The sequence below is a fragment of the Bos javanicus genome, chromosome 18 (genome assembly GCF_032452875.1).
Source record: "Bos javanicus breed banteng chromosome 18, ARS-OSU_banteng_1.0, whole genome shotgun sequence".
NCBI classification, from domain to species: domain Eukaryota; kingdom Metazoa; phylum Chordata; class Mammalia; order Artiodactyla; family Bovidae; genus Bos; species Bos javanicus.
The window spans coordinates 39,758,877-39,774,625 of record NC_083885.1 but is presented as its reverse complement, the minus strand read 5'-3'; the positions used below and the strand labels follow the sequence as shown (position 1 = coordinate 39,774,625).

At 42.7% G+C, this 15,749-nt stretch overlaps 1 protein-coding gene across 7 annotated transcripts; it reads right to left on the bottom strand.

Moving 5' to 3' along the window:
* Positions 1-238: 238 nt before the first annotated feature.
* ZNF23 (zinc finger protein 23) lies at positions 239-15,102 on the bottom strand. 7 transcript variants are annotated; one of them, XM_061387825.1, is made up of 6 exons: positions 14,191-15,102; positions 13,676-13,792; positions 8,740-8,804; positions 6,205-6,331; positions 5,428-5,541; positions 239-2,042 (listed from the first exon to the last, which is right to left on the bottom strand). In XM_061387825.1, the coding sequence occupies exons 3-6, from the start codon at positions 8,770-8,772 to the stop codon at positions 244-246; spliced, it is 2,073 nt and encodes a 690-aa protein (XP_061243809.1). In that variant the 5' UTR covers positions 8,773-8,804; positions 13,676-13,792; positions 14,191-15,102; the 3' UTR covers positions 239-243. The 7 variants fall into 7 exon arrangements, with proteins under 7 accessions (XP_061243809.1, XP_061243811.1, XP_061243815.1 ...); XM_061387827.1 differs by lacking the exon at positions 14,191-15,102 and adding an exon at positions 13,904-14,184 and having other exon boundaries at positions 6,205-6,381; positions 8,671-8,804; XM_061387831.1 differs by lacking the exon at positions 14,191-15,102 and adding an exon at positions 13,904-14,184 and having other exon boundaries at positions 8,671-8,804.
* Between the last annotated feature and the right edge of the window lie 647 nt (positions 15,103-15,749).

Genomic DNA, 15,749 nt, shown 5'->3' with positions numbered 1-15,749 from the left:
TGGAATATTTTCCTTCATTGTATTTTCTATTGGTTGTTGGTATAAACCAAACTATTTATTTTTGGATGTTATTTGAAAACTGGTCATCATTCTTGATTTAAAATTGAGTAAAATGAAAAAGATTTGTTTCCTTATGAAGACTCGGCCATATTAATTTCCCTTTCAGAGTTTTCCACCATGGTGAATCTGAGGACACTTGATCCAGTTCAGCATTAATGCCGACAATTTTATACATCCCTTTCATTAGGACTTTTCTTCACTGTGGATGCTCTGATGCTGACTAAGTTGGAAGCTAAACCTGAAGGCTTTCCCACACACATTACACACAAAGGGTTTCTTCCAAGTATGAACTGTCTGATGTATAATACAGTCAGAACTATAGCTGAAGCCTTTGCCACACTCCACACATCTGAAGGGTTTCTCCCCAGTGTGGCTTCTTTGATGCCGAATTAAATGAGCATTAACATGGAAGGCTTTTCCACACTCCTTACACTGAAAGGGTTTCTCTCCAGTATGGATTCTCTGATGCACAATATAGTCAGAACTACAGCTGAATGCTTTCTCACATTCCATACATTTGAAAGGTTTTTCCCCAGTGTGTATTCTCTGATGCCTAGTTAGTTTTGCATTGATGCTAAAGGCTTTCCCACATTCCTTACATTGGTAGGGCTTTTCTCCAGTGTGGATTCGGTGATGATCGAGTAGGTTTCTTTTAGAAGTAAAGCATTTCCCACACTCATTACATTCAAATGGTTTCTCCCCAGTGTGAATCCTCTGATGCTGCATTAATTTTGCATTAACGTTGAAGGCCTTTCCACACTCATTACACTCATAGGGCTTCTCCCCGGTGTGGATTCTCAGATGCTGCCGAAGCTGGGAGTTACATCTGAAGGTTTTGCCACATTCTTTACACTCATAGGGTTTCTCACCCGTGTGGATTCTCTGGTGCTGGATTAATTTCCCTTTGACGCCAAAGGCTTTTCCACATTCAGTACACTCATAGGGTTTCTCCCCTGTGTGAATTCTTTGATGCTGAATGAGTTTTGCATTACTACTAAAGGCCTTTCCACACTCCTTACACTGAAAGGGCCTCTCTCCAGTGTGGATGTTCTGATGCTGCCTAAGCTGGGAACTGCACCTGAAGCCTCTCCCACACTCAGTACATTCATAAGGTTTCTCTCCAGTGTGGATCCGCTGATGTTGAATTAATTTTGCATTAACATTGAAAGCTTTCCCACAGTCATTACACTCATAAGGTTTCTCTCCAGTGTGGATTCTCTGATGTATGATATATGCAGAACTGCAGCTAAAGCTGCTCCCACACTCCTTGCACTGATAGGGCCTCTCTCCTGTATGGATTCTCTGATGCCTACTTAGACTCCCATTAACACTGAAGGCTTTTCCACACACCTTACACTGATACGGCTTCTCCCCACTGTGGATTGTCTGATGTGTAATATAATGGGAACTGTAACTGAAGCTTTTACCACACTCTACACATTTGAAGGGCTTCTCCCCACTGTGAAGTCTTTGATGCCAAATTAATTTTGCATTGATGCTAAAGGCTTTGCCACAATCCTTATACTCATGGGGCTTCTCCCCAGTGTAGCTATCTTGACCCTGATTAAGTTGAGAGTTACAGCTAAAGTTTTCCATTAATTCTTCACATTTAAAAGGTCTTTCCCCAGAATTAATTATTTCCTGTTGAATAAGTTTTGTGTCAAAGCTGAAGGCTTTCTCCAGTCCTGTACACTCAGGGGGCTGCTCTCCAGTGGAGATGATATGACACTGATTCAAATTTGGACTCTGACTAAAGAAACACTCCTCCATGGGGCTAGTACTGTCTTTGACCATCTTGTCAATGACATTGCTGTTTTCTTTCTTCACACTTCCTACTGAGTGGACGTCCTGCTGTTTCTCTAGAATATAGGTTTCTGAAAAGTCTGTTTCCTTAAAAGAGTTCCTCTGAAGTTCGTATGATATATTATATTTTTCTTCATACATTTCTTCTGTCAAATTATTGTTAGTCTGGATATCAATATCTAATATAAAAAACAAAACATAAAATATCATGTAAGAACCATGTTAAAAAAAAGAAAAAGAACTGTGACAGAATACATGATCAGAGTAATCGAGAGGCTCTTTAAAATCATCAGACTGGGCCAAAGAATCTAAAGCTGGAATAATATGTAGCTATTTAAAAAAATGAAATAAACCCATGTGTGCTGATGTGAAAAGATGTCAGATACATTTTTTACTGGAAAAACAACTTGAGATATGGTATGTAAAATATCTTCCATTTGTGTACAGAAAGTAAAAAGGGCCGACATACGTCTATTTGAATATGCCTAGGAGTCTACTGCAGGAATACACAAGAAACTGAGCAAACTGGCACAGGAATTTTGGGAACCTTCCCCACTGCTTCCACTTTATGCACTTTTTGTACTGTTTTGAGCATGTGCAAATATTACAAATAGTAAAGTAATGATTTTAAAAGATCACCAGTCTTTAAACCAATAGCCAATAACAAGAAGGTTAAGAGTAACAGCAGTGAGACAAAAATTCTAGGTCCTATCTGCCAGATCAAGATTCCTTCTATCACATCATATTTTACTACACTTTGCAGTTTCTGTTAATAAAAATGGAAACTGCTTAAGAAGGAAAAGGCACAGAATCCAACATGTGGCAACAAGGAATGGCAAGTATTGACAGCACTAGGAAGCAAGTGGGAATGAATTTTGTTTGTTTTCTTAGAACTGAATTTCTAGGCTTTCCAAACTTTCTCCTTTAACTTCTTTTTCTGTACTTGTGAATGGCTCTGTTCAGGCCCATTTGATCCCTTTGACCCAACCTCTTCCCACCCATACCAGAACACTGCTGCATTCACCTTGTCTTTCCTCATACCTCCTACAATCCTAAAATTGGTCACTCTCCAACATTCTTTCTGTCATCTTGTTAGTTCTTCTATAATCCCCACAGTTCTAGTAGAACTAATGATCTCTATACTTATTCTCAAATTTCTCAAAATTGGCCCCAAAATGTTGCCTCTATTTTTTCATGTCTCATCTCTTCTCAATCACATGTAATAAGCCCCATACCCCAGTATTTCATTATAATACCAAGATGATAATGCGAAACAGTAATCCCAAGTCATCTTTCTCTTCCTGCAGGACATGGGTTCAGTCCCTTGTCTGGGAAGATTTCACATGCCATGGGGCAACTAAGCCTGCATGCTGCAACTACTGAAGCCGGCAAGCCCAGAGCCCATGCTCCACAATAAAAAGTAGCCTCTGCTTGCCACAAGTAGCAAACACCCACATGAAGCAACAAAAGACCAAGTGCAGAGATAAATTAATTAATTAAAAAAGAAATCAACTCTGCTGACATAGGTCTTGTGCCCTATGATTTCCCCTTCTGCCTGCCTAGAACCCATTTGGTTCCTTATCCCAATTAACCTACATACACTGATGAGATGAATGTTTCTATCCTCTGCTGACATCATGATGGGTTGTTCAAAGACTTCAGGACTGTGGGCTGCCTACAGAATGAAATCTAGACTTCTCTGACTGAGAATCTCCACAACATCACTGACTTCCCCCTCTGTTTGGTCAAACACTTTAAACTCTCCATTTCATTTCCAAAATATGTCTTCCTTTGTCAGTAAACATCTGGTTGTACAATCACAAGGAACAAAAATCCAATAAAACCATCTTTTAAAAAAAAAAAAAAGATTTATCAAAAGGATGCAAGAGTATCTTGTGGACCCCAAAGACAGGAATTAAAGCTGGGCCTCATGAGAAATAGGAAATCACCTGGCAGCTACTCTGTGTGAGCCCATGAGAACCTCATTACTTCAAAAGAGAATCTTGGCCCTGCCCCAAACTAACTGAATGACAACCTGCACATCTGCAAATGCCCAGGTGATGCATTCATTCTTCTTTTGAGAAATGCCAAACTGATAGCAGTACTTCCTCCCACCTTACTTCCTACAGCTTATTATGTACAGCTTTCTGCTAAAATACATTCAGTTCAGTTTAGTCGCTCAGTCGTGTCTGACTCTTTGTGACCCCATGAATTGCAGCACGCCAGGCCTCCCTGTCCATCACCAACTCCTGGAGTTTACCCACACTCATGTCCATCGAGTCAGTGATGCCATCCAGCCATCTCATCCTCTTCGTCCCCTTCTCCTCCTGTCCCCAATCCCTCCCAGCATCAGGGTCTTTTCCAATGAGTCAACCCTTCGCATGAGGTGGCCAAAGTATTAGAGTTTCAGCTTCAGCATCAGTCCTTCCAATGAACACCCAGGACTGATCTCCTTTAGGATGGACTGGTTGGATCTCCCTGCAGTCCAAGGGACTCTCAAGAGTCTTCTCCAACACCACAGTTCAAAAGCATCAATTCTTCAGCCCTCAGCTTTCTCACAGTCCAACTCTCACATCCATACATGACCACTGGAAAAACCATAGACTTAACTAGACAGACCTTTGTTGGCAAAGTAATGTCTCTACTTTTGAATATGCTATCTAGGTTGGTCATAACTTTCCTTCCAAGGAGTAAGCGTCTTTTAATTTCATGGCTGCAATCACCATCTGCAGAGATTTTGGAGCCCCAAAAATAAAGTCTGACACTGTTTCCCCATCTATTTCCCATGAAGTGATGGGACCAGATGCCATGATCTTACTTTTCTGAATGTTGAGCTTTAAGCCAACTTAAAGCTCACTTAAGCTTAAGCAACTTAAGCCACTCTCCTCTTTCACTTTCATCAAGAGGCTTTTTAGTTCCTCTTCACTTTCTGCCGTAAGGGTGGTGTCATCTGCATATCTGAGGTTATTGATATTTATAATGAAATGAAATTTAACATACACTATAAGTTAGGCGCTTGGTACATGTTCTCTTTTTATCACCAAGCCACAACCCACAGGACTATTACCTCATTTTATAATTATTACTCCATTTTCAAGAGTGAGAATACTATTAGAGAAGGCAAATTACTGACCTGCTCAAAGTCACACAACTATGAAGTAGCACAGTTAGGACTGGATCTGAGAAAGTCTACTCCAAAGCCTAGGTTAAAAGACTTAATTCTGTATCCTTCATATTAAGTGGATAGTGCACAGGAAATAGCAAGGACCCAAAGAAGTACTGAATCCATTCCTTTTGTTTCAGATAAGAATAACAAAATTAGGATTGAAAAGAATTAGAATGAAGCATTCAAAAAAAGATCTGTTCTTGGAATTACAAAGAAATAGCAAACTACAAAAACAGAAAGGTCTCAAATGTTCCTATCTCTAGAAATCAAAATTTATGTAAATGTTACTCTGTACATCTGGCCAATAAACATGGCATGCTTCTATGTTGCTGAAGTTGACTTTCTTCCTAAAGGGTTAAACTACTTTCCAGCATAAGGGCAATATGTGCCTCCCTTACCAGTCCAGAGGCCCTGGGGGCCTGTGCCTGCTGCAGAGGCCAGTGGAGATGGGCCCTCCAGCTCACCTCCTCCCTCCAGTTGTGAGATCACAGCAGGTTTGAGAAGGGGAAATCCTGTTTCAGGGAAAGGAAAAAGGAAAGGCAGGTGAATAATCTCTCACAGCTGATTTCTTGAACCTCTTCTCAGATTGTGTCAGTAATGGGGAGAGAAGGAACAAGCCCTAGGGTGGTCCTGTGTCTAAGAACTATGGGAAAGGGGTGGGGTGTATGGGTAGGAAGGTGTATGTGTAGGGTGGGGTGGGAGGCAGAAGCTTGAGAAGATGTGGGAGGATTTGGGCAGGGCCAGACTGAGACACTTCATGCAGGGCAAATAAAGACATTCTGCCTAAAGGGACAGATACCATTTTTTGACCATGGCCTAAATAATATTCCAAGTACACTGATATTCCTAGAAAGACTCAAGAGATGCAGTATGGGTAGGGGGAACCTGAAGGTAATACCGCAGAACAGGAAGCTACTTTTTTTCCTCTCTGTATCCAGAACAGCCTATAGGGTGAATCAAGAGTGCATGCCAGTCCCAGCAGAGTCCTATATTGGCCCCAAAAGGGCTTAGGGTTCATCCTTCCCAGCAACCCCTGGGTCTAGGGGATTAGGAATCAGCTCCTGAGGTTCCTACTCCGTAAAGGATTACCAGAAGCCCCCTTGCAACCAGTAAAGGGAAAGGAAGCCAGGAAACCCTAATAAGCAGTCTGAGCCCCGGGGAGAGAAAGTGCTTACCCAGGGAAGCCATATTGCCATAATTCTCCAGCATCACATCCCTGTACAGGGCCCTCTGTGCAGTGGACAGGCCATCCCACTCCGTCTGGGTAAAGTACACAGCCACGTCCTCGAAGGTCACCGACTTCTGAAACAACAGGTTCCTGCTGCCCTACGGCCAATTCCATGGCTCATGCCCTAGGTGAGGGGCAGAGGGCAGTATGAGGGCTTGAAGAGGCGCTTGTGGAGAGCACAGAGGTAATAGGGGAAAATATTTACAAAAAATACCTGGAAAGTAAGGCATGGCATATCTGGCTTACAGCAGAGAAACCTCATGCCATATTTCATACTTACAAAAGATGACATTAAGTTGAAATGAAAGAAAACAAATTCGCATGACTGAGTTCTCCCAATGCAATTGCTTTCTTTCAGTTAAGGTACCATGCCCCTCGCTGGCAGCAGCAGCACTGGACCCACCCATAGGCTCAACACTCTGGCCTTGAGGTCTTGCCTTCTGCGCCCAGCTTACCACACCTCACCCTCACCCTCAAGCCAGCTCCAAAGCACATCCATGGCTTCTATCCCATCCACCCCCCACCTGCCACAGATTCCTATCATGTTCCCTCTATAAGAGGATACACAGCCTCTGCTCCAGCACCTCCAGCAGAGGAAGCTCAGTGTTGCCCAGATCAGCTGGGTGGCGTGGGGGTGGAGAGTAGGGAAGAGGAGGCTGCCCATTCTGCTTCCAAATGGGTTTCACTGAAAGCCTGTTTTCTGTTACCCTCTCCCATTCAAGCCTCGTCCTGTCCAACTTCACCCAAGACTTCACTGTCTCTCCAAGGAGGTTTGGGAAAGAAGAAAGGTCACCATCTTTTCAGTTACTCCTCTGCATCACTCCACACTCAGCACAGACTCCTTCCTCAGCCTTCTGTAACACCTTTGGGACACACTGGCAGCGATCTGCCTCTCAACTATTCTCTACCAGGATGTGTCTTGTTCAATTGTACTGGCCTTCAACCCATCAACCATTGTAGTCCAACCTGTAAGCATTTCTGTGAGTCACTCATTGTGTGACCTGGATAAGTCAAATAACTTCGCAGTACAAAATGAAATGCCCTCAACACCAGCCACCACCCACTTTATCCCACAACCAGTGCTTCTTCCTGAATTCAAATCTCAGCTGGTGTCTCCCACCATAATCCGCATAAAAAAGAAACCTGGTGATTCATTCCTGGCTCCTCCCTCCTTTACCCCACCCCAATCCTTTGACTCACTGTCCTAGAGATTTATATGTTAAGCATTACCTGAATTATGTTAAGCATCCTCCTCTTTAGCAACCAGTTGTCTTAATGAAGCCTACATCACCTAGACTGACGGGATTTTTTCTGAAATGGTCACTCTCCTTTCAAATCTCCCCTCAAAACTATTCCCTATATAGCCATAAGAAATCTGAATACATTATGGTCCCACATGTGACACAGGGCTGAACAGTAAAGAGTCATGCAATGACTGTGTGACTGTGGACATGTCACTTCGATCCCCTTTGCCTTTTGTTTCTTTTGTGGCAGAATGAACACAACACAGTGCCTATCTCCCAGAGCTGCAGTCAGGACTGAGTGATCCACGTAAAGTGCTTACTATGGTGGCTGCAGTATAGTAAGCTTCAAATGGTGTAACTAGAGTCACTGTGACTATGATTATTCCCAAATTATGTGAAGAGTTGACTCACTGGAAAAGACCCTGATGCTGGGAGGGATTGGGGGCAGGAAAATAAGGGGATGACAGAGGATGAGATGGTGGGATGGCATCACCGACTCAATGCACATGAGTTTGGGTGAACTCCAGAAGTTGGTGATGGACAGGGAGGCCTGGTGTGCTGTGCATCATGAGGTCGCAAAGAGTCGGACACAACTGAGTGACTGAACTGGTAGTCCATGGAGGTCCATGGATGAACATCAAGGGGTCCATGAAATCCCTGAAATTGTATGGAAAATTGTGTTTGCTTGTTATTCTGGGGGAGAGTATCCATAGCTCTTAACAGAGAACTAAACTTTGACCACTGCACCCCAAGCCCTGAAAGCCTCTCCAGGACACAGTAAGACATCCCACCCCACAGTATATCCTTTCTTTTTTACTTCACTTGACCCCACTCTCATCTTCTGCTTGCCCTGGAATTATAGGCGTAACCATTATGTGGATCTGGTCCTGCTGTCCCTCTTTATCTATATTCCCCTTCCTGGAATCCTAGACCTCTGCTATTTTCCTCCATTCACAGGCAGCTTCCACTTCTCTTATTCACCAGAGCCCTCTGCCGGTAGAGCAAGACAAACCGCTGTGCAGAACACTATACCTCTGCCTTCCCCTCACTCGTGTCTTTCCTTTCCTGGTCTCTGGACCCCATCCCTCCACATCACCCCTCTTTCCACAAGCTCCAGCCCAGCAGGCGGAAGCATGGAGGCCCCCTCCAGCTTTCACAGCAAGGCTCACCGGCTTCCCTTCTCAGTTTTCTTCAATGTGAAACTGCTCAGAGGAACAGATGAAGGACCCACAGCTCACCTCGGGCCAGGATGTCAGGAGCATGGCTGCCATCACCTGATCTCCCTCTCAGAGGAGGACTGGAGCTGAGGGAAAACAGGGGAACAAGTACAAGACAAGTCACCCCCACCAGGAACCATACAGACCCCCACAGAAGGTTTGAGACACAGGGGAGCCAACATCCAGACAGACGTGTGAGCAGAAGCTACCAGCCATGGTAAGAAAGGAGTGATCTGTTCAATGGTTCTGTGCCCAGGGTCCTCCCAGCCATGATATCGATGCTCACTGCCAGAACTCTGGGATTTTTACAGTTCTGACATATACTGTACACATAAAAGTGTGTACATAAAATGGAGGTAGAGCCTGAAGAATACTAAAACAAACTCATGTAGCAACAGTTCAAATCAAGGGACAGAACATTCCCAAGGTCTTGGGCTTATTTGTCTTTCTCTAAATAAGCTTCCCCTTCTATTTTACAGAGAAGCCAAGATAGAGAGGCTGCAGCCCCCATACAGAGGCCTGAGTCAGGCCCCAGGGAGGCAGTTCATGCAGAAAGGTACAGCCGCTCTCTCCCATGTGCCTGTTCCCCAATACAGTTGAGAGCCCTCAAGAGTACTGATATCTCTGTAGAGATCTTGGAAGTTAGGCTCCTGCCAGGCCCAGCATTACAATGAGGATGCTGGGCTGCAAGTGAGATACCAGGCTGGCTCCTCATACCTTCCAGGCTTCTGATGGCAAAGAAGCCAAGGCCTCAACTGCCTGAGAGAGGGAGTCACTATACTATCCAGGGTCCCATGACGTAGCACTCCTTGTTCATTATATTCCAAATGAAAGGAGTGATCTGTTCAATGGTTCTGTGCCCAGGGGTCCTCCCAGCCATGACATCGATGCTCACTGCCAGAACTCTGGGATTTTTACAATTCTGACATATACTGTACACACAAACATGGACTGGTTATTTCCTGATTTTTACTGATTCCAAAGTCAGTCTTGAGATGTTATATTTTCTTAAAATATCCATGTCTTTCAGAATTTAAACAAATGTAGGATTATGGGAAACACTGGCTTGTGATTTTTTTTTTTCCACTTTTTTCCATATCTGAAGCTTCTCTTCTTTTCCTATTTCTTTTGATATATGTGTTCTCGAGACCTTTTAGCTTTAGTTAATGTTATGGACTCAGTGTCTCCCCTCAAGATTTGAATGTTGAAGCCTTAATTTCCAATGTGACTATATTTGGAGACAGGACTCATGAAGACGTAATGAGGTTAAACGAGGTCATAATCTGATAGGACCAGTGCCCTAAGAAGAGGAAGAGACTCCAGAGCGCTCTGTCTCTGCCATGTAAGGACACAAGTGAGAAGCAGCCATCTGTAATGAAAAAGAATCCTTACCAAGAATCAAATTATCTAGTACCTTGATCTTGGACTTCTAGCCTTCAAAATTAAGAGAAATCACTTTGTTGTTTAAGCAAACAGTGTATGGTGTTTTGTTATAGCAACCCAGGCAGACTAAAAACATTAGGCTGAATTGTGGTTTATCTATGTTAACTTTGTTTTATTTTTAAACAACCAGCTTTTTAATTTTGAACACCACTTCCTTTTCTACTTTTTAATTAAGCTCTGCTTTTTTTTAATTAATTAATTCATTTTAACTGCAGGATAATCACAATATTGTGTTGGTTTTTGCCATATATCGACATGAATGCATGGGGGCACAAATGTCCCCCTAAGCTCTGCTTTGTAAAATTTGTTTCTCTAGCTCTGTAAGAGATACCTTATGCACCTTACCAAGTCCTCTTGTCAACTCTTAATCCAGTTCCAGAGGCTCTGACCGGCTTTGCACAAGTACAACCTACCAATGCTTCCTCAAGGGTCTATACCACACATGGTAGTGGCTCCTGCCCTGGGGCTTCTCTGTCCTGTGTGCAGACATCTGCACACATCCACTGGGTCCTGAAGGACAGGGGAGTTAAAATCTGTGATGCCACCCTTGACCAACAGCAGATAGAGGTCATTCGATAAACATTTTCCCCTTTAGTCTCCCAGGTGGGCAGCCATGAGACTCCAAGGCTCTTCAAAGACCCTGTAAGTCAGAGCACCACTCTCCCATTGAGAGACCAGTCTGGCGACGCGTCCTTGTGTTGGTCCCGCCTTCTCTGTTTCATTGCCCTTGTCTTTAACTCTGTCCCAGGACTAAATTTCCAAATAAACAGCCTGCCCACAAGCCTCTGTCCAATGTTCTGCTTTTAGGGAATGCTAAACTACAAAAGGTTCTACCAATTTTATTACATAACGTTTTCTCCATAACCCATGATTACTTTTACCTAATTGTTTAGAGACCCAATAAAGACTGAACTCTCACAAAACTCTGAGTCCTTATATATCATGGGCAAATCCTTTCAAATCTTTAAAAAATGAATAATTCTAACACTTTTAAACTGTAGCAGATACCAGCAAAATAAGTTAGTAGTAGTTTATTAACAGGACATCATGACTAAGAGGGAACATCCCATGAATGCAAGTAAAGTTCAATACTGGCATACAGGTTATACTTTTCACATTAATAAATCAAAGAAATAAAAACATACTCTCCATCTCAGTGGATGTCAAACATGTTTGATAAAATTCAACATTCACGCCTAAATTTTAAAACTAATACCCTAGGGAACCTCTCATATGTAGGTGATATACATACAAAATTATTCATTATCAGCAGTATTTTAGTAACAAAATAATTGGAAACACCTTACATGTCCACTGAGAATACATGAACAAGCAGTGTTAGGGAAATTAAATAGTCTTGTTTAGGCTTCAGAGACAACAGAGCAGGCCTCTGATCTCGCTTCTGACCTACCTGCACACTGCCCTGACTACTGCTATGGGTGCCAGCCATACCTGCTCTGAGTGTCAGAAGAGAAACACAATAGATAGATAGGGAGCAGATCTTGGAAACTGTTAAGTCCCTGGAGGAGGTCTGGCCAAACACTCCCAGACTTAGCAACATTCCAAGATTTGCAGAACAAAGCAAACAGCATTGTAAAAAAATTAACATCACTACCAGTGCTGCAGTTTTGCTCAGATTGACAATGATATCAGTTTGCTTCCTGGATCATAAAGGAGAACCCAAACTGCAATCTTTGAAGTCTCACCCATGCAGAGGATGTCCTGCCTGGGACCTTTTCCCAATTGGGACTCCAGATGTGCTGTGACACAGGACTTCTCAGTGCTGTTTGAGTCTGGATGTTGGTCAAAACCCAATTTGGTGATGTATCCTCTGCTGTTTCTCTTTTCTTTTAATGTTAGTATATTAAAAGTAAGCTATATAATTCTCTAATATTGCTATTGTTTACTTGTATGTAACAAGTGGCTTATTTTGTTAACAAATCCTTTGACCCTGAGATGAAGCGAAGACTTTCAGCAAAACAAGCTGTCATACTATTTTTACAATGGAACATCACCCAGTAGCAAAAATGAATGACTCAGCAACACACACAATCTGGATGAATTTAGGATCATAATACTGAATTAGGTAAGTCTCAGAAGACTTGCCCAGAAGACTTACAGACACCATGACACTACCTTCATAAAACTCAAAAACAAACAGAATTAATCACATTATTTACAGAAACAAGTATATGTGATAAAATTATTTTTTAAAATAGGTAAGGGAATGATGGATTTCCCTAGTGGTTCAGTGGTAAAAAAAATCTGCCTGCAATGCAAGATCGGATTCGATCCCTGTGTCAGGAAGATCCCTTGAAGAAGGTAATGGCAACCCACTCCAGTATTCTTGCCTGGGAAATCCTATGGACAGAGGAGCCTGAAGGGCTACTGTCCTTGGGGCTGCAAAAGAGTCAGACATGACTCTTAGCAACTAAACAACAACAGCAAAGGCTATGATTAACACAAAATTCAAGAGAGTACCTCTAGAGGACAGAAAGTGGGAGCTGGAGTGGAGAGGAGCATAAGAACACATGCAGCCATATTGGTAATGTTCTCCTTTTTATTGGAGTGTTTCATGGGTGCTCACATCACTACTATGCTTCATAAATGCCATGCCAGATCAATCTTCTGAATACATGAATTACATTTAAAATATATACTTATCTATATGATATGAAATACTTTTTAACATGCAAAAGGTACTGTGCTATCTTTTGTATAAAACAAAAAGGAACTGTAAGAAAATATATGTATATATGTGTATCTGGTGATTTGTGCAAAAAGAAATAAAAGGAAAAACCAGAAACTAAGGAGAATGGGTGCCTCAGGTGTGGATTGGAAGTCGGTGAAAGCAACTCAGGGAATGAAAACAGGGTAGAAGGAAACCTGGGGTGTAGAAGTAGAAGGGGTGACAGGAAATGACACCTGAGTGTGTCTTTTTGTTCTTTCTAACCATAGTACTGCTTTGCATATCAAAATACACACACACACATACATATACACACATACATATATTAAAAAAAAAAAAATCAGCGGTGGGATGGGGGTGACAACTTCCAAAAACTAAAAACAACAGCAAGTGAGCCTAACCATACCACAACATAACTGCACTGAAGCAGTAATGGGAAGTGATGGCTCTGAAAAATAATATTTTAACTAAATACTGTAAGGCTAAAAAGACCTGTACCCAAAGGTTTCTTGAGGTTGTATGATTTTTAAATTTATTTCCATTCTTCCCTATTTGGCAGTTAAAACCTAAGACCACAAATTTTCCTTTGAATACACTACAAACCACATTCCAAAAGCTTTTCAAATATATATATGTGTGTGTGTGTGTGTCTTCATTACTACTTTACATTTTTAGTAAACATGCTTTCCTGAGGGTATAAATGAGCAATTCAACAACTGTTTTATGGGTATTCTAGGACTGAGAAAATCAGTATATTCCACATTGTAAAAATCATTCCCAGGTCATCGTCATCCCACAGCCCCAGAGACGTTGGGGCCAGGTTACCTTTTAGAACTAACATCGCTCCAGAAGACAGTGCCCTCCAAAATCCGGGCTTCTTCCGCTCTCGGGTGCACTGGAGGGGCTTGGCTTTTTCTGTTCCCCCACTGACCTCGATTCACCCTGTTAGGAAGTAAGGCACATAAAGCTTATACTTGAAACGCATACAGATAAAAGCCCCTGCACTAACCCAACACGTCAAAAGACTCGTGATACTATTTTAGGCCTCTTCACCTCTGCGAATATTCCACCCTCTGGCCGCTCCAACACAAGCTCCCAAAAGGCGAGTAGCATCTTCTCCAAAGTGCTAATTGCTCGAGGATTCGCGGCTGTGACAATAACCCAGACTTCGCCTTCTACCCGACGGAACGTAATCGGCTACTAAATCTAAAGTAGGCGCGAAGAGGAGCGGAAGAAGCCCACAGACACAGGAGATCCACCTCAACGGAGATTGGAGCATCACAACCGCAACCAGAGGTTTTGACCAGGCACCGCCCCCGCCTCCCGCAGCCCACACTCACCTCCGAAGCTGGCCGCTCCACGGCGCGGCCGGAAGTACGTCACTAGACCGCGGCCGAGTCTCTCTAGCAGCAGCATCGCTCCTTCTCGGATGTGCTCTGCCCCCGCCCCCTGCAGCGGAATCCCGGGTACTCTAGCCTGACTTCCTTCTCCCGGCTGCGGATCTATCTAATAGAGAAAGCAGTGCTCCTCGAGGTGGGATAGGGAAGGCAAGAATGAGGCGAGCGATGGACCCAAACCAGGGGCTGGCGTTGGGGATCTTTATCGTAGTAAAGCTGCAGGTATAACCAGATTTGGGAGTTGCCGGACTGGACCCCTGATCACACGATGTCAAACCTAAGGCCCCCTTTTAAAACAAATATTTCCTAATGACCACCATAAGCTCCTGTCATGAAACTCATAGATAATAGCTTAGAAGATCATAGTATAAACAACCTACTCTTTAAAAAGTAATGTTAAGTAATAAAGGAGAAATAATTTATAAAGTGTATGTATTTCAGTAGGTAAATGTTTGGTAAGTCTGCTGTAGACCTAATAGTGAAATTGCTGTCGTGTCCGACTCTTTGGATCTCATGGACTGTGGCCTACAAGGCTCCTCCTTCGTGGAATTTTCCAGGTTAGAGTACTCGAGTGGGTTGCCATTTCCTTCTCCAGGGGATCTTCCCACCCAGGGATTGAACCGAGGTCTCCCGCATTGCGGGCAGATGCTTTATCTTCTGAGCCACCAGGGAAGCCTGTAGACCCAGTAAGTCCTCAGAAAACTTGCCTCTACATATAGAACATGCAGGGTCCACAGCCATAATGCTGTATCTTATATTGGTATTTCAAAAAACTACAAGGTGTGATCCAAAATGGTTTATCACAGAATCTCCTGATTACACATACACAGTAGTTTGATTTCTGGAGAATCAGCTATGTCAAAACTGTGCAAAAATACACTGTGTTTATCCTGATTAAAAAAAAAAAAAAAGCTCTAGATTCAGGTCATCTGTAAGCAGTTTTTACCTATGTGAATGTCCATCAAGACGTATGAAAGCCTGTGAAAACTTTTCATAGGCAGGTCTGTGTTGTGCACTGCAGGATTTGTTACTCCTGGCTCCCAATCAACACCGCCAAATCTTGTGACAAAAATAGCCCTGTTAAACTCCAAAATGATCATTAAAATGTAATTTTTACTTTTAATTTTGTTGAAGGTAAATGGCAGATTGAGGTAGCTGGCTGTCTATATAAGCCTTATATATGTAAATAACTCAATGGTGCAGTTAGGAGGCAAGTTTGGAGTTCAACTAACTTTGGGTTGGTGAATTGAGGGCAGTATGTTTGTTAGGTGAGTTAGCAGAATCTTATATGCTTTGACTTATTTGGGGGGTTTGGCAGGGTGATAATGGTATATAAAGTATGAGAATTAGTGGGAGGATGGTAGGGGTTTGGTTAGGCAAGCTATTTATCAGATATAAGTGTGCATGTAGATATAAGTGTGCATGTGTGGTATGTGTGTAACTGCTCTGTATCCTGTGACCACTGACACAGTAATGTATTGTGATAGATGATGTTGGAAAAT

Bases quoted from the DNA above. Each gene is read 5' to 3' on its own strand.
- ZNF23 (XM_061387825.1), bottom strand. From the start codon at position 8,772: ATGGCAGCCATGCTCCTGACATCCTGGCCCGAG. The intron at 6,332-8,739 runs GTGAGCTGTGGG...CTGTTGTTTCAG, and splicing joins TCCTGACATCCTGGCCCGAG to AAGTCGGTGACCTTCGAGGA. The intron at 2,043-5,427 runs GTAAGGGAGGCA...TTTTTATATTAG, and splicing joins CCCCCAGGGCCTCTGGACTG to ATATTGATATCCAGACTAAC.